General features: G+C 36.6%; 2 protein-coding genes across 4 annotated transcripts in view; one reads left to right on the plus strand and one right to left on the minus strand.

Moving 5' to 3' along the window:
* LOC113703465 (uncharacterized) overlaps positions 1-10,949 on the minus strand; it is a 36,289-nt gene extending 25,340 nt beyond the window's left edge. For 2 of the 3 annotated variants that reach the window (XM_027224839.2, XM_072073434.1), the window contains exons 1-17: positions 10,644-10,949; positions 9,612-9,779; positions 9,418-9,507; positions 7,219-7,355; positions 7,044-7,134; positions 6,821-6,903; positions 6,536-6,642; positions 4,760-4,912; positions 3,921-3,985; positions 3,482-3,569; positions 3,303-3,381; positions 3,107-3,215; positions 2,972-3,031; positions 2,745-2,863; positions 874-1,252; positions 548-732; positions 371-443 (exon numbers count right to left, since the gene is read on the minus strand). In XM_027224839.2, coding sequence (XP_027080640.2) covers positions 371-443; positions 548-732; positions 874-1,252; positions 2,745-2,863; positions 2,972-3,031; positions 3,107-3,215; positions 3,303-3,381; positions 3,482-3,569; positions 3,921-3,985; positions 4,760-4,912; positions 6,536-6,642; positions 6,821-6,903; positions 7,044-7,134; positions 7,219-7,355; positions 9,418-9,507; positions 9,612-9,779; positions 10,644-10,859 — 2,202 coding nt within the window. In that variant the 5' untranslated portion in view covers positions 10,860-10,949. The remainder of the gene's footprint in view (positions 1-370; positions 444-547; positions 733-873; positions 1,253-2,744; positions 2,864-2,971; positions 3,032-3,106; positions 3,216-3,302; positions 3,382-3,481; positions 3,570-3,920; positions 3,986-4,759; positions 4,913-6,535; positions 6,643-6,820; positions 6,904-7,043; positions 7,135-7,218; positions 7,356-9,417; positions 9,508-9,611; positions 9,780-10,643) is intronic. The other variant, XM_072073439.1, reaches the window with a different exon arrangement.
* Positions 10,950-15,601: 4,652 nt separating this feature from the next.
* LOC140005605 (methylthioribose kinase-like) lies at positions 15,602-17,363 on the plus strand. The gene is made up of 2 exons (XM_072046615.1): positions 15,602-15,681; positions 16,543-17,363. The coding sequence occupies exons 1-2, from the start codon at positions 15,602-15,604 to the stop codon at positions 17,192-17,194; spliced, it is 732 nt and encodes a 243-aa protein (XP_071902716.1). The 3' UTR covers positions 17,195-17,363.
* Positions 17,364-18,239: the final 876 nt, after the last annotated feature.

Genomic DNA, 18,239 nt, shown 5'->3' on the forward strand with positions numbered 1-18,239 from the left:
ATTATCATCCCACAGAGCATGCAACATACACGACAGCTATCCAATTAACATGCTCCTGTCCAGCCTACAATATTAAAAAGGGCTTTGTCAGCTGGCCCTTGCCTCTAACAGGAAGACTAATGTTTTTCAGTCTGACAAAACCAATATCTCATCCTTGTTCAATTTTTTAACCCATACTAAAAAATAAGAAGAGACCCAATTTAATAAACCACCTCCCCTTCTCTTCAAATGGTATTCCTACTTGATAGTATTTGTGGCCATATCAGTATTGCATTAAAGAAGCACAGCCAAAGCAATATGTATACCATGGTTCTAGTCATTTCAGACAGCATTATCAACTTTCACAGATAAACAGAATCACAGAACTTACAGTAGGTGCCTTCAACAAGCAGTTTGCTGTAACATATCCTAAAGCACAAAGCACACCATGCTGCATCTCAAACCTAGAGAAAGCAAATGCCAACTTATGACACCATAACTGGAGTGAAAAACTCAATCATAATTTGTGATGAGTGCTGAAGGAAAACTTGCTGTTAAAACTAAGAACCTTGGCTTCAGCATCCCGCCAACTGAGGATATCAGTTCAGAAATCAGATCAGAGGATGCAGAGACAGGAAGCGCAGAGGAGGCAACTCCAAGTAACTGCGCTATTGATTCACGTGTACCAAAGTCCAGATGACCCAGTAATTGCTTTAGCCACAACACTTTATTCGCATAGCGAGATGATATTACCTATTGAACAGAAGCATAACTAAGAAAAGGACATCCAAAAATGTCATTTGCTCAGACAAGAGGGAGGGAATGGCACTATTGAAGTGCTAACCAATGCACTTGTTTTTAACATTTTGACTCCTGAAATTCAATATAATGTACCTGTGGAACATGTGTTGCAACAGTTATCAATGCCTTGGAGGCATCAGCATGCAGCTCAATAGAGCCTTCGTATGCCATGGCATGCTCTAGAAGTGAACATAGTTTATCCACAGAATATACAAACTTTGAATCTTCCAGTATGGTATTTTGCTTTACATCTGATTCAAAGCACTTCAACAAAAATTTGATCATAGCTACATAGGTCGCTGAATGGAAAAGTAGCTTGCTTTGCCCCAGACCAGCTGAATCCGTCAATGCTGGCTGCTGTTCCAGAATATAATCTAGCAAGTCTACTAGTTTTGGGTATTGGATACTCAATTCAGTGCTAAGAGTCTTCCTTTGATCTTCTCCAGGAAACAAACCTTCTAATGCCATCTCCCTTTATGAATATCAAAGTGTTTAGTTCTATAAAAAAAAATGACAACAAAAACATAAAACTGAAATCTCAACATTGTGAATAGCTAATAACAGTCCCACTTTAACAGGTTCAAATATCACTCCAAGAACCAGAGGAATTTGAACTATACCCGAATACACAAGTTTCCTGGACATACATCTGTAGCAGTGGAACTAACTAAAATGTATTTAAAAAATAACTTTCAGAATAAAGCTTTGACCTAAAAAATCAGTTATCATCATCACAGGGCCCTTTGGTAACTTTCCTAAGAACTATGACATGCATGATGAAACACTATACAACTGAAGACGAAACAGAGAAATTTAGGGAGAGACAGTAGAAAATTTGCTTTCAATCACTCACTGAATTACAGATCCTAGATCTTCTTTCCAGATAACAATTTATTCATATGCTTGTTCCGTTTCTCCTAAGAAATTAGTCCCTCCTCAATTAAATCTAAAGTCTTACTTGCTTTTTGATATAATAGACAACGATATGCAATTATCCAAAGCAGAACATACATTATAAAAACTATATAAAAAGTAGAGGAGATTGGAGAAATGAACAAAGAAAAGCATTTTTTCTATTGGTGTTAATTCAAAATTGTAACGTGACAGTAGAAAATTTGCTTTCAGTCGCTTAATGAATTGCAGATCCTGTATCTACTTGCGACAATACACTTCATTCATATGCTTTTTCCATTTCTCCTAAGAAATTTGTCCCTCCTCAATTAGATCTAAAGCCTTACTTGGTTTCTAATACGAATACACAATGATATGCACTTACCAAAGCAGATCTACGTTGTAAAAACTATAGAACAAGTAGAGGAGATGCACTAATCTCCGATTGGCTGGAGAAATTAATAAAGAGAAGCATTTTTGTCTATTGGTATTCATTCAAAATGGGAGGCAAGAAACTTGGTTTTAACCACTTAGAGCCAAAATGCATGTCAATTTGGATGTAAGGCTTAAATGATACAAGAAGCAACTAAGAAATTCAAACTGATATATGAGCTTACACAAGTGCAAGTGATGCAAAATGTGATGTTGAAAATAGAACTAAAGAAGGTTTAAGAATACAAGCCTGTTTAGGAATGCAGTGCAAAAGCATAAAGGTATTCTAGATTTAAATGAAAAATAAGCTGCCATCGAAAATGCTTGGCAACATATAAAATCTTTTTCAGCTATTTTTAATGAAAAGCTGTTTCACGTGAAGCCTAATCTGGGTGATGTTTCATAAGAAGCAGTTATCCAAAAGGCACCTTTCCACATACATCACCCAGGATGGACTGCAAAAACTAAAGATGGCAGGTTAATTCAAAGGACAAATAGTACAGTGACTACCTGACCACAAACATATTCCCAAACTTAACAAAGTTGTCAAAGGATAAAAAGGCCTAAACTAGTTACTGCATGTTGCAACAAGAACAATATAGGAAAATAAAACTACTGGCTAAAAAGGCATGGTGAGCTACCTAATGTCCAATTTAGGGTCAGCAGCAGCAAGCATACAAATGAATCGGCTAGGGCAATGCTGCATGTCGAACAAGGATGTCACCCATCTGACAGCACAAAATCGAACTTCACTTTGTTCCTTTCATACAAAAGGTAAATACATGTCAGATAAGTAATCAAAGCCATCACATTTGAAACAATCTGAATACTTAGCATATGGGATGAGCCAAGTTTAATGAAAATGTACCAATTGAGAATATATTAGAAGAAGCGACTCCAAACTCTTCAACACATTAGAGGGTGCACCCTGATGCAAAGCAACAAACCGTGAAAATGAAGAGTCAAATCAAGTGCAAATGCTTGAGCTGATGAAACTTGATACCTTATATGCCAAAGCAAGTGAATTAGTGGCATCTTGAATGACTAAACGCAAAAATTGAGCTTCCATTTTCAGTGCCTCAAAAAGTCGAATGGCCATATCCGTTTTCTCTCTACCAGAACCACATAACATGACAAAATTATGAGTGATTGAGATAGAAACTGAAACAGCAAAACATGATTGGAACAAATAATCTTACCTGAAAAGTTGTGGCATCCGTTCTGCAAGCAACCCAATTGCCTGATAGGCAAACGTTTTTATCTGCCTGAAAATAGCATCTGCATGAATGAGGCATCAGAATCTAAGTAACAGTCCTCAAAGAAAAGAAAATTGTTTCTGTGAAAAAGAGCATTACATTTAGGGGTAACACAAGCCCACCTGAATCTGATGTTGAATAATTATCAAGCGAGCTCAGAATTCCAGTAAGGATGACAGGGCCCATAAGCTTTAACTGATCTGGCCTTGCCTGTAATTATTCATGAACAATAACAGGCAAAAGGGAAGATCAATTTATGTCAGACAAAAGATACTTTGCCTTGAAATCTTTTTAAATCAAAGAAACGTCAGTTTAACATTAAATCCCTTGTTTCAAGTTATAACTGTACGAGTTATCTTGAGCATATGTATAACAGTTTGAAAGTCATTCTTCAACAGTAAATCATGTATAACCAATATACTAGGTGTCGGTACAGTAACAAACATGTTATCTCTATTATCCAAACATAAAAACTTCGATCCTCACCTACCTCTTTTAAAGCATTTTATTAGAAGCACTAATAGGTAAAGTTGAATAGATTAAAATAAATAAAGTGCTTACATGTTTGAAGACCCAAACAGTAAATTCCATCCCCAGCTGCTTCAACCTGGCGATGGTATCGCTTCCTGATGGAGCAGAAAAATATAGCAATTTTATCTCCAGCTAATGAACCAGAATTACAACATCTACAAGCCATCTTTAGCAAGGGAATCCTGGAGGTGGTATCACTTCCTAAGGTTGTTTGTGAAATGTTTGTTTACAGACTTGACAAGCCATCACCACTGAGGGAGGGGAACCTTAGAGACCACACAATTATAACATACAAATTCCCAATACAAAAGAATTGCACGTCAACAGAGATAATACCCATTAATTGTTCAATTACAGAAAAACAAGGCATAGACCAAAGCCAGTTTCCTTTATAACAAATTTGATCAAACTTTTTTTCTTTTTGGCAATACAACCATGATTAGGTTACACGAGAAACAGAGAAAATTTCAGTCACGGAATCATTGACTCAGAATATACACCTACTATTCGCTAGGATATTAGTTTATAAGTCAATCTTGGCAAAATTAAAGAAATATTATACAAGTTTACAAAGTAATGCATATAAACTGTTGAAACAAAAAACCACATTGTAAATCTTTTGCCACGTTACCAGCCAAAATAATACTAATAAGTTCACACTCATGGTATCGTTGACATGGTATAAACATACATAAGGTGCTACCATAAAAGGTAGCATATCATAAAGGAAAACTACTAATATATGCCACAATTTGGACATAACCAAGGCACCTATCCCACAAAAGATTACTAATAAAATATAACCTTTGAGGCACCAATAACCATAGGAAAACCGAAGGGGAAAAAAGCCATTGAAGTGCACATTTTACCATATATGCAGCCAAAGATGCACTGTAAAGTTGACGGGAAACTGTTTGCTGCCAATACTGATCGGCAGAAGACGGACATTAGCTTCACCCTTAAGGCGGGACTCCCAGGAGTGACTTTGGATTCTTGCGGAATCCTTTCAGGTCCAGTATTGCCTGCATATGAAGTGAATGAGTATCATATCTGCCATCTGGCATGTGGTAAACTTCACATGAAGAATTCAGAAAGCTCTTTTAGCTAAAAGTTCTGCAGAAACATTGAGAATGAGAAGAAAAAGGGCAAGTCATTTAAGGAGCCAAAGATGGCCGGAAATTGCCGATTACAGATCCTAAAAAGTACTTAGTGGTAACATACCACTTGAGGCAGTGAATAAAATAAGACAGATACCAATAACCCAGGCAGATAACACTACCAAAACCCTGCTGCTGTACTTCTTGCACATTATAGATAAAAATAAAATAAAAAAGAGAGATAAAAAACTGAAAACATTTAGTAATATATTGCATGAGCAAACTATGCTTGTTTTCTTTTTCTAAGTGAATACTTTGGACATTAAAATGAAGCCACCGTAACTAATTTTTGCAGCATATGTTGGATGGACAATGAATAGGCCTTTCTAGTTGGCCAGATGGGCCTGATTTCAATACTGTAGGAGTCACGAAAACGAAGCCAAAACAGGTAGAAGTGACACAATAAGCATTCGATTTTCCACAAGCAACCAAAAAAATTATAAGTTCATTGGAAGGTTTTCCCTTTAAGATATTTAGAGAACAGAGCTTGCAGTGCTCGAGACTAATGTACAATGTACAAAAGCTCTTCAGACAAGGTTTGGCTCCAGAGATGTGGTCAGCGACCTGATCAACAAATTTTTAGCACTTTCACACTTTCAAACAGAGTGCTCATGAAGTATGAAATGCTAAAGTATTCTAACAATGTTGTCCAATTTACTTTTCAATGCCATCAAAAGCATGCTTAGTTCCGTTCAAAAAGTTTACTACTGCAGGGTTCATACTACCTGTTCCAGCAGCTTAGCTCAGCTTTTAAGTATTTTGGACTAGTCTTGCTGAGGTTTCTGATTTGCTTAAGAAGGGCTGAGATTTTTCAACCTCACATCTACTCAAAGCAATTTCCCATGACAATATTGGGCATGTGTAAAAGAAACACTGACTAAACAATTTCCTTGTTAGCAAATAGGAAATTCCTTTTCCCAAAGAACGTTACTACTGCTTGCATCTGACAAAAGCATAACATTCACCCACTTTTAATTCCCACCCACCCCCGCCATTTATTCCTTCCAGAATATTGGTAAAGTGCAAACATGGCTTTCCAGTTTCTAAATTAAGTACCAATGTTTCAGATATCTCCATCAGGAGCAATACTTTCAAGAGATTTTTATGTAGGGGCTCACAAAAATTCTCAGCTCCCTGATTGTTCATCCTTCATTCCTTATAAACATTACTGTGTCCAATATGATCTACTATGTTTTCCCCTTGCAGAACATTGTCATTAAGACTGCTGCAATTGATAAAATTTAATACAGCAATTTTAAACCCTCACAAGCATAAACATTTCAAATTTCTCTTGAATCTCCTCTACATTGTAAAGTAAAGAGTAAAACTTTTAGCAAACAAGTTGAATATATCCGAAAGTTCTTGTCACTCGCCAAAGTAGCTGAAAACATACTTTCCCTTGAATGGCTAAATGAGCACACAAGCAGACATTAGGATAAAGTCACCAGTTAAAAGCAACTTATCTTCAGGGGAAATAATGCTTCATACCATTGAACAATAGAAGTAATCTGCCTATCAGTTTTGCATCTTCTAAATTTGCTGCACTAGCATGCTTCTTCAAAAGCTCATCCCCTCTCCTAGTAACAGATTCCTGACTTGAATGAGGAAACCCAAAAAGCTGAAGGTCATATAATGATTAATTTAACCAGACAAATTCCTGATTTGAACCAGGAACAAAAAGCTGAAGGTTATTGGATGGTTAATTTAACAAGACACGTATAGTCAAACACAAAGCATCATCACTTATGCCACAAAAAAAAATGAAATATGTACCTGTCAACACAGGCAACTAAATAGAGGGGATAAACATATTCAGGGGGCAGCTCCATAGCCTCCACAATGTTTAAGATCCCTAACTACAAAATCAGATGGTGTGATCAGTGATGAGAACATTAGAAAGCACATTAACAATTAAAATAACTAACATCAATGCATTAGATTTAAGCCTATCAACCTGATTATCATATTATCAATTTAGGCTTCCATAGATTTTTACCTTTCTACTACGAAGCATTTCAATTGTCAAGGTCTTTTTACCGCTAACACGGTCCCTCTGAGTAACTGAAAGCCCTGCTGGGCATCCACCACTGTGAAGAGTTATAGCCTTTTTATTTATGAAAATTGCTTGTTTAATTTACAATTTAGCAATGCAAAATGTCAGTTCATCCAACCTTTGAGAAGTAGGCTGATATAAAAGCGTTTGAAGGCCAAAATCAAGAAATATCTCTCTGTCCTGTGAGCCACCAAGGCTTTTATATTTTGCCACAACTTGATCATCAATTTGAGCTGAATAGCATTCACCAATCACCTGAAACAGGAAAAGAATTATAAACTCAACATCACATGTCAGCAGACACCAACTGGAAAATATAAGTTTAAAATATACAAGGCCATTCCATGGCCATCATTGGCACTTAATCCAATAATGTAGCTCACCAAATTAGCCCCGAAAGAACAATGCAGATATGAATGACCTTAGGTGAAACTAAAAATAGAAGAAGAAAAACTTCTAAGACAAGTTGCCAATGGTGGGTCTCAGATCTAACCAGCCAAGTTCACTGCATGGTTTACCTAACCAATAGGAGCTTAAACTATTTTAAATATAATGTACAAAAAGAAAAAGGAAGAAGAATTCAGAGAACATTGCCAAGTCAGTCTACAAAGAGAAATAGCTCGTGATCATTCTGCTAGAAAAACAACAAGAATGGAGCTCCAAATAATTACTCTTCTAACTCAAAGCAACTTCAAGGACTATCGAATTGGTTGTAGGTAACACATTAAGTATATTCAAGGATTGCCAGGTAGAACATTATATTCTTTGAAGTACAAGAAAAGGACCAGATTAAACTAATCTGACACAGGATTTTGTTCAATGGATTTGTTTCACTCAAGAGTGTTGGTTTCAGAAAAATTCACAAGCACAGAATCTGTATAAAAATTAAGCAACCTGAGAAAGGGAGTCCTACTTGTGCCTGATTGGTCTAATTTCCTGATTAACTTTGCTCAAATAACTCTTGTCTTGTTACACCCTTTCTCAAAATCCTTATCAAAGTCTAATCAAAACCTGGATTCAACAGAGTGCAGTGAATTCTTGGTCAACAACAGAAGCATTGTTCCTTGTATTTCACTTATTCTACCACATGCATTAATTCTACACACTTAGTGTTCATATTTGTTATGTAGGCATGAATGGTTAGTGCATAGATAAGAGCTAACTTTAAGACAGAAACTGCAAAGTTATAGGCGAGTTCTACTACTTTTATCGCACATCCCACCTATCTCTAAGCCTATTAACTACACACCAAATGAGAATTCTAGTCACCAACTCCAGACTTTTATACTCTTCAATTGGCATAGAGTATGCACACTTGACATTCAGAAATATAGAGAGTAAAATTGTCCTCATTCTCAAAATATTAGAACAGCTTATTGGTCCTTACACGGAAAGATCAAAGCCCTCACTCATATACGCTTCCCAAGATGATTAAGCAGAAGACAAAAACAAGCATGTGCTGGTATCTTCTTTAACCACTATGCCCCTTCCAGCCTTGAATTTTCAGCCCAAAAGTTTTGGCTCAGACTTCACTTTGCTAAAACCAACTAGAAGGCACTGGCACTTGATATTTTTCAGCTCACTGCTATCATGCATGCATGGCAGCTTGTCATACTTCCATTTTTCTTGAATTCCATCAGATCAAATTCATATTACCTTTCATAACTCCCATAACAAAAGAGTTCTGCAGCAATTTATTGCTTGCACAGTTTTCATCTCACTCGCTCTCTCCCTCCCTCCATACTCTCTCTTGCACAATTGCTTGCGTATGAGCTAATCTTTAGTCAAAATAGTTGCTTGCAGCTACAGAATACCAAAGTGGGGAATGGACTGAGGTGTATCTGCTATTGGTGATTGATAAGCAAGTTCAAAAAGAAAATTTATGAGGTCAACTCTATAGCCCTCCCCACACAAATGAGTAATCTTTAAGATCACAGGCCGCTAAGCTTGAACTTCACCAAAGCTCAAATCAAATCTATACTAGAGGTCTATATTACTATTAGTTTGGCAAGGCAAAATGCATGACAAAGTCAAAAAGTAACTCATGAGGTAAAATTAACCTCCTGCAAATAAGTTCCTAAAATAGAATATCTGCGATCCAAAATTTATAAAAATCAACCACGAAGAGAAGGAAAATCAACAATAATGATGAGGGCTGAGTGAAGCTACCTACTATTAAGAACTAGTTAAGCAAAAAAAGTAGAAAAATGAATACATACAGTCCTCTAGTGATAACCCAATTACAAAACCATGAGACAATCAAGAGAAGAAAAATAGGAATTTATCTATCAAGAACAAAAGAAAACTTCGGAAATACCTTTACTGAGATTCTCAACAATATCTCTTGATGCTGAGAAGGAAGCTTTGAATTGGTTGCAAGAAAAGTAGGAACTAAGTTTTCTTTATCCTGAAACCACAGAACTAGATCAGTCTAGTGCCTAAGGAAAGCCAAACAAACTTTGCTTTTATCAATTAAATTGAAAAGTATGAATCTAAATTATTATGGCCTACCTCCTTCCTTGCTCGATCAATTGCCATCTCAACATAAACAACACAAAAGCTCCTAACCATTGGAGCATTACCAGATTCCAAATACAATTGCCACAACTCTACTAATGGTAAACCAATCTCTGGCTGGTGCTTTACTCTCTTGTTCACATGGTTTAAAATCTCAAGAACCTAGAATACAAGCAGTAAACTTCTTTAATCAACAAACAAGTTTAATAAATATATGTATGTAACAGCACTTTTCAACTATGTTACCCAGACTCGAGTACTGGAGTCCCACCAACACGCTGCTCTAGTGCAAAATGTAGAGTCAGACTTGGGTATGGCAAGGCAAAGTAAAGGGTATGGGTAACATAGCTTTTCAAGTAACAAGTATCAACTTTTCAAGTTAATGATATGCCGATGGTAATTAACAAAATAAATTCATAGAAACTCTAAATCTCCAATCCATCTCCCATTGGTACCTATCCAACAGGAAACAAAGATAGCACTTTTCGAGTTAATAACGTGATCGGGTAAAATAGCACTTTTCAAAAACACAATTGACAAAAATGAGTTGTTAAAAACAATCAATCTTCCATTGCTCCCTGTCCAACAAAAAAACCAACATTTGGATGTTTACAGCTAGTAACATCAAATCTTCAGTTAGTAGGATCATACTAAGCAGATGAGTTCATTAGAAGAATGGCCAATCTTCATTGCTTCCCAATAACATAGCACAATTCAAGGTTAACAGCATACATTTTTTTGGAGTAAGTAAACCGTAACTAACAACTGAGCTGCTAAAATTTAACTTTTTGAGCTAGTCACATCAAATTTTGTAGCTCCTAAAGCAACAATTATGCATGTTATACATCTTTGAAACCTTAATTTTACTAAAAAAATTTGCTAGAAAACAAAAAAAAAATTCCTCTTTAACTTTTAAATTTCACGAAAATAAACCGATTCAGCTGGAAAGGCAAAAACAGAAGCAAAAAAGAAAAAAAGAAAATCCAACAAAATACTTAATTACAAACGGAATAATCAACAAATTACTTTGTTTCGGACGGACTGCGATGAAGAAGAGAGGGAGGAAATGGAAAGAGGAAGTAGCTTGGAGAGCAAGTCTTGAAGCTTCGAGTCATCGCAAAGAGCCAACCGAGTCAGCATCCGGTCCAATAAGTCCTCTATCTCGCCGTCCGACTTGCCGGACAGCATTGAAGATAACCACGACGACAACGCCGACGCCGGCGACGATGATGATTCGGTCATTTTACTTTCCGTTTTTTGGTCCTTTGGTTTCTTTTTCTTGTTGTTTGTTTTTCCAATTTGAATGGATTTTTTCCGCCTCTATAAATACGGCGCTTGTCCTGGCCCAGCCCAATTAGGTAGTTATTTATCTTTTTCTTTTCCTAAATTTATGGCTCTGTATTGATTAACTATTTTTGAAAAATATTATTGTAATTATTTGTTAAACGCAGTGGTGTTGTTTAGATCACTTTTTTTGGAAAAATGTCTTTTTTAAAAAAGCTATTTAATTTTGGAAAGGTTACGCATTGCATTACTTATGTTACTTTCGAATAGAAATTATGTCGTACACATTGTTGGAAGGACCAAAAAAAGTTAATTAGAATTTTGGAAGAAGCATACAATCATTTGGATGCCATAGCTACCACATTGAATTCCTGGTAACGTTTAACTAAAATTGGATGCATAGCTCTAAAGGACTATGTGGTCACTTAATTTGTCCGTGGTAAAAGTAATAGTGCAACAAGTGCACATATTTCCTTAGTGTTACAAATTGAACCAATTGATTGCAATCACCAACTCCTAATGATGATGGTGATAATACATGTGATTGGCAATTGTTCTCCGATCTTCATTCCATTTGGTAACTCCTTGTACCGACATATCAACTAGTTCTGATCCCAGGACTCGATGGCTATCTTGTAAATTATCTACACAAGCACCAGCAGCCTCTTCTTCATTGAAATACGCATTGTTTGGAACATACTTTGGCATGAAGCTGTGCAAGGCACAACAAACGAGGACAATGTTGTTCTATGTTGCCATCAAGTACTTCTGCATGAAACTTTCTTGTATCGGAAAATGTTTTTTCGCACCAAATGTTCTTTCTATAATGTTTCTTAATGATGTTTGGCACCTATTGAAATGGGCTTTAACTACACGCACTTGCAGGGTTCCACTTGCACTTCTAAAGGGAGTCATAAATCCTGACATATTTGTGTACGTTACGTCCACCACATAATATTTGCCTGCATAGCATGAACAGATAGCACTTTCAAAATTGATCTTGTGATTAGTTGCAACAATACTCAGCAGCCTGTGATTTCTTTTTCTATTTGCTCTACAAAACTTCCAAATTTCACACACCTACTGATAGCATTTGAAAGGCACAATTAGGATCCAATGAGGTATTACGTAAGACCCTAGAATCATGGGCACTACCCTCCCACCCTACCCTGATATAAGTGAATCTCATGTTATGGTCACACATAGTTAGGATATCTTGCAATAAGCCGTCATACCTATTCCGGTAACGGTCCTTGTTCTCGGCTCTACACCATGCTAATACGTGTGATCCGTCAATAGTTCCAACACAATCCTAATAACATGGGTCGGAGTTATGTATTTAATAGGCCCTAACATTGGATGCATAAACATGCAATGCCTTACCTTGAACCATGGCCAGAACAGAGCACTATGAGTTATTCTTGGATGAGTTGTATGATAATCTATCAACTTAACCAAATCACAACCCAATTGAACAAGCGATCGAAGACAACATCGGAGATGACGATCCACTGTCTCTAACGATGTTGGAATCTCTCTGCTAGAATCCTATGCCATTCATTATGACTCGAGCACATAAAGGTAATCGACAGACTCATGAATTCCTATCCTTTGTGTGGGCTGCGGCTCCCAATAACCACGCTTCAGCAACATATCACACAATTACAAGAAAAGTGGAGCTTCCATGTGAAGGTTGTCGAATATTCTATCTCGATACCCATTTATCAATTCCAGAATCCATTGTTTCACCTGACAGTGAACCATCTCGTATTTGTCGCCTCATAAAAGGGTTTAGGAGCAGTTCAAACAAAGCCAATCCTAAGAGCACAAACATGGCAAATGTCAATACGAGATCGTCCTCGTCAAATTTGTCAGAGGAGTCCCCACTATAGGCATGCTTTTCATTATCTATCAGGCTCTCCTGGTACAATTTCAAGGTGAATCTGCAAGTTCAAAATGTAATAATATAGGTTAAAGTTATCTTAACTTATAACAAAACAGAGCACTGGAATACTTAAAGATAGAAAGCAGCTGAAATCCAAAATCCTACTAGTTGCGAGGTAAATCTCTGTAGCCTACCTAACAATTATGCAACTTGGCGCCCTATACCGTTATGACAAGCAAAGTGAGAGCAGATATTGAATCATACTAAAAATAATTTAACCCATTAGAAGGGCAACGGAGGTGGCTGCCTACATTATCAATAAACTAACACACCTATTTAATAACTTGCTGTCATATTGTTATAAAAGTCTCAGAATGAAAAGTAATAAGATAGATGCATTGTCCAAATTATAAAACACTCAACAAAGCTAAGGCCAAACAATGCATGTTGTAACGGTAAGAAATGACTCAAAAAACATAGATTTAATGTTCCGGTTGCAAATGCTACTTTTCAAGCACAAAATAACAAAGGCAATAATAGCCAGCCTTAAAGAACTGCCTACAACAATGTAATGACTAAAACAGGGTGGGAGGGGCTCCTGAGAACCAAAATCAGATGAGAGGTAGCCTCAACGCTTCATACTTGATACGGTCAACGTCCGATCTAACTAAATCCCCAATAGCTAGCTCTTGAGAGTCCTTCAATATTTCTGCCACAGCCATTTTGGCATCATAGTCAATGTCAGCCATTTCCCAAAATTTAGTCAAAGCAACATCATAGGTCGATTTCTTTAAACTAGACCTAGATGCATGCTTAGTCAGAGAGCTGATTGACACATTCATATTGCTAGTCATCTTCCGGCTAACTAATGACTCAATGGTGTCAAGGGTCCGAAAGTATATATCAATAACTGAACTGGAAGCAGTAGCCATGGGATTTCCACTTGATGTGTTACCAGACTTTTTATTTTTCCTTTATCCTTCTTCACTTTCTCTTTTTTCGCCGCTACTATCTCCATATCAGCATCCAACTCCTCAGTTTCCAACCTGCCCTTTCCCCACCCAAATCGTGCTATATTTTTCATGTCTAGCTCGTCACCAGAATTACAGAGTCGTTTTCGAAGCCAGAGTTGAAGTTTCCCATTGCACCTTGATTGACAAACACTTCCTCCAATAAATAGTAGACAATGCAATTATTTCGGAATTTGATATATTCAGGATTCACCTTGTACAAAAAAGGAAAACAGGGTTTGTTAAATCAATTAGTCTAGTTAAGAAAAAATAAAAACATGTTCAGCTAGCACATGAGTTCTTGAACAATTGTATCTACTCCATCTCCCTCCACTTGTCATCGTTGATAAGGAAGGTATAGTGTTGACTATCCCAGTCCAATCTCGCTTCCCTTCTCTTTAAGGAAATATACAACTTGATTAATTCCCGCATTGCATAATATTTGCCTCTGATACTATCAAAGCTGAAGATGTTACGGTCAGGCCATTCAATTGCCATTGTATTTTGGGGACCATATAGCTACAGATGTTATTGTCCTTAATTTCATTAGCCCTATGCATGTTGACAAGGTATTGGGCAAAGGAAATTTCGTGCTCCTTAGAGAAATGCACACGCTTCGTAAATCTGCACTTTTTTTTCTCATCTTAATTTATTGATGAAGAAATGTAGAAACATTAAATGAACTGTAATAGTAACAAATGCATGCGAATAGCAGAGTACATTCTCACAACTGGAAAGAAATGGGAGGAGGAGCTCCGAATTATCTTGTAGTAGTTAGAAAGGCATTGGCCCAAATCGTTTTCCCTTCTAGCATATATGGACATCTGAGTACTATGGCCACTTACACGTGTCAATGTTGTCAAGATAATTTAAAAAATTGATATTAGTACAGGCGCAGGAATTCAACAAATCCCAAATAACGAAAGCACTTCTGGTAATAGGGGGCATGTAGGCTTAAATGCCAGCTACCATCCAATCCAATGTTCTTAACCAATGCGAATTGCAACCTAGGAAGTAGGAGGACAAGCGAAGTAAAATGTGTTGAATGAGTAGTTAACAAGTAACAAGAATATTTATTCAAAGAAATAGTAGTTAACAAGCAACACAAATTTTTAATGGAACAAATGTTGAATGAGTAACACGTAACCCCCTACATTGGATTAGCATTTAAAATGTCACCACCGTTAATCCAACGCTGGCCGCTTCTTCGCACAAAAAAAAAAGGACAGCCAGCAACCCAAATTGCCCATGAAGACGATTTGGAAACATGAAATAGTCCATTGGATTCCCTATTTGCTTGAAAATGACTTTGTCAAACTTGTACAAATAGGCAACCAAATCCTACTTATTATGAAGCCTCGTCGGTGAACAAACGTGAAAAAGCACGGTAGAGTAGAAACATTCTGCAAAGTGCAATTAAAAAGAAAAACATATCCAGTAATCTATCACAAAATTTTCCTACAAGCCACGAGCACAGCAACAAACCAAATATAAGTCACTAAGCATCCTCTAAAAACAATTAGTACTTTATTTACCAAGATGCCAAAACCTTTGGTTCATGATGAAACAAAAAAGAAAGAGAAAGGCATATACAATGTTGCAAGCACAGCTTCAATTGAATTGTTGTCACAAAGCCGTCCCAGTCGAATTACTGCACCGTCAAGACAACAAAGATAATGGCATAAGAAATCTACTGACAAGAAAGGGGAAAGCTCACCAGAAAAGGAAATGTATCGGCCATGGAACTTGCTCTCTGTCTGGTGTCGGCTATCAAGCGTGGCTTCCTTTTTTTAAAACGATTGAAAATGGTACTTCCTGATACTACTGCCGGTACACAAAATCCTGTTGCAGCGAAGCCTTTGAAACGCCCAACCACAATAATGATGTCTGTGCTTTGGCTAAAATTTGAAGCCCACTAACAGAGAGCTTAACGTGGACTGGTGATGGTAGAAGGATAGTGAAGCAGGGTATGGAGTGCGGCAGCTTTTTTTTATTCTCAATTAGGAACAGGTTGTGTTTTAGGCTTCATTTGGATAGAGAGAAAATGACAGAAAAGAAAGGATTCTGAGAGAAACTCATACCGTTTCATTCATTTGAGAGTTCTAACATGGACAGAAGAGAAAAGGAAAGAACGGATAGGAGTCCCTCCAGCTGGTGAAAATTTTTCCGCCCAAAAGTGGGAAGAAAAGGATGGAAACAACTTGGGAGCCAAAAGACATTTCTAATATGACAATTTTATCCTTTAAAAACTGATACAAAAATTCATTATTCCCATTATATCCTAAAGTTCATTTGTAAAACCACCGGTGCAAGGCTTTCTCAGCTCTTACTTTCAATACTTGCAACTAGATTCACTTGGCTTTCTTCCGTTCAACACCTACAATTCAATACAAAAGGTATTTTTTTTAACTCAATCTCTTCTTTCTTTTTTTCTTTGCTCAATCTTCTTTAGAGAATTATGAAAAAAGGATTTTGTTGTGTAAATTGTTATTGTTTATATTCTAAATTTTTTTGTTCATTTTCTGTCATAAAATTCTTGTCTGTAGGAAATCTTGATTTTTATATTATCGATTTGTGATTATATCTTGCATGGTTATGGTAAATGTAAGTTTCAGTGGTGATACATGAATATGAAATTTAAATGCATACATTCTGTTTGTTTATTTGCCTGTGTAAGTTTCAAATTGTAAAATGCATACATAACTTGGTTGCATTCCATTTTATTGAGTTCTCCTTATCTTGATAGTGACGCAGAGGCAGTTCGGCAAGATAATATATTGAAACTTGAAGTTGCAGAGCTGAAGTCCAAATTTTGTGAGAGAACCCAAGCTCTCATCCATGGTGACCTTCATACAGGTTCTATCATGGTTACTAGCAATTCTACTCAAGTTATAGATCCAGAATTTTCTTTCTATGCGCCGATGGGATTTGATGTTGGAGCTCTTATTGGAAACTTAATCTTGGCTTATTTTGCACAAGATGGACATGCAAATGAGGGAAATGATAGAAGGGAATATAAGCTGTGGATATTGAAAACTATAGAAGAGACGTGGAATCTTTTTTATAAAAAGTTTACTACTCTCTGGGATGAACACAAGGATGGCCCTGGTGAGGCATATCTGCCTGAAATTTATAATAATGCAGAAATTCATTTGTTGGCAAAACAGAAATATATGGAAGATCTGTTCCATGACAGTCTTGGATTTGCTGCTGAAAAAATGACGAGGAGAATTGTTGGGGTGGCTCATGTTGAAGACTTCGAATCAATAGCTGAGCCAGAGAAACGTGCGAATTGTGAACTGCAAGCTCTCACCTTTGCAAAACTGCTTCTGAAAGAAAGGCGAAGGTTCAAGAGCATTGGTGAAGTTGTTTCCGCCATTCAGCAGCCTAAATCATGAGAAACTCTTCCTCAAATTTATGATTTTAGATATTGCAAGGATAATTGAGTTAAATTGTGATATACAGTAATAACTCCAAAGGACAAGCAGAATGTATTCAAGGGTAATAAGAGATTTCTTCGGTTTTGCGTCCCAAAAAAAATAAAAATTGAAAGGGCAAATACGTAAAGTTGCATTCTCATAAAATCCTTTCTTTCCATATCTCTCCAACTCTCAAATAAGGGAAAGATGTTTCTTTTCTTTTCTTTTCTTTCATTGAACTCCCAAACGAAATATGCATCTTTTCTCTTCTTTTCCTTTCTTTTTTAAGTTATCTTTTCTCTTCTCTTCTCTTCCTTCGTCTACTCCCAAACTAAGCCTTAGGGTTGAGAAATGAAACACAAACACAAGTCATTTGTTTGTTGGCAAAAAATGACATAGCTTTGCCTATCATGTATGTTGTCCTTAGACATATAGGGTGCTGTGTAAAAACAAAAACATGTTTTTTTTTTTTAAAACACCCCCAAAAACACTCCAGAAACTACTTGTTAAAAATTGTAAATCCAAACGCAACCTATGGTTTCTTCTCATTCATTTTCAACTTAAAGTTTAAACTGCTTTGCAGGCTTTATATATACTGGGGTAGTACATGCCCAAGTCCAATCAGGCCCACTAGTTTAGCCCACTATCAAAGCTATTGGAAACATTAACCCGGGAGCAGGAGGCTATTTGGTTCAACTCTAAAGCCCTCATCTCTCTGTTTTCACTTGTAAAATTAAAATGTCCCTTGAACTACGATGAAAAAAAGGAAAAAAAAAACTTATGTGAAAGTTATTTATTAATAATTTAATAATTCATGCTATGTTATCTAAGACTTTGATGTTGCACAAGAGAAGTAAATTCCACCTAATTATCCTACTAAAATATCAATTTATTAAAACTAAGCCAACAACATAGCACTTAGGATGGTAAAGATGCTTGAATCAAATTTTGACCTAATTGAGCCGGCCTCGATTTAATTTTATCAATCTTGAACTTGAAAACTTCTCAAAGTAAAACTTGAGAT

Source organism: Coffea arabica, chromosome 1c (assembly GCF_036785885.1).
Source record: "Coffea arabica cultivar ET-39 chromosome 1c, Coffea Arabica ET-39 HiFi, whole genome shotgun sequence".
Classification (NCBI taxonomy): domain Eukaryota; kingdom Viridiplantae; phylum Streptophyta; class Magnoliopsida; order Gentianales; family Rubiaceae; genus Coffea; species Coffea arabica.

What these genes read in the sequence shown, in the direction of transcription:
- LOC140005605 (XM_072046615.1), top strand. Translation starts at nt 15,602, where the DNA reads ATGGTACTTCCTGATACTACTGCCGGTACACAAAATCCTGTTGCAGCG. An exon ending in CGCCCAACCACAATAATGAT is followed by an intron (nt 15,682 to 16,542) that starts GTCTGTGCTTTG and finishes TTATCTTGATAG; the next exon opens with TGACGCAGAGGCAGTTCGGC.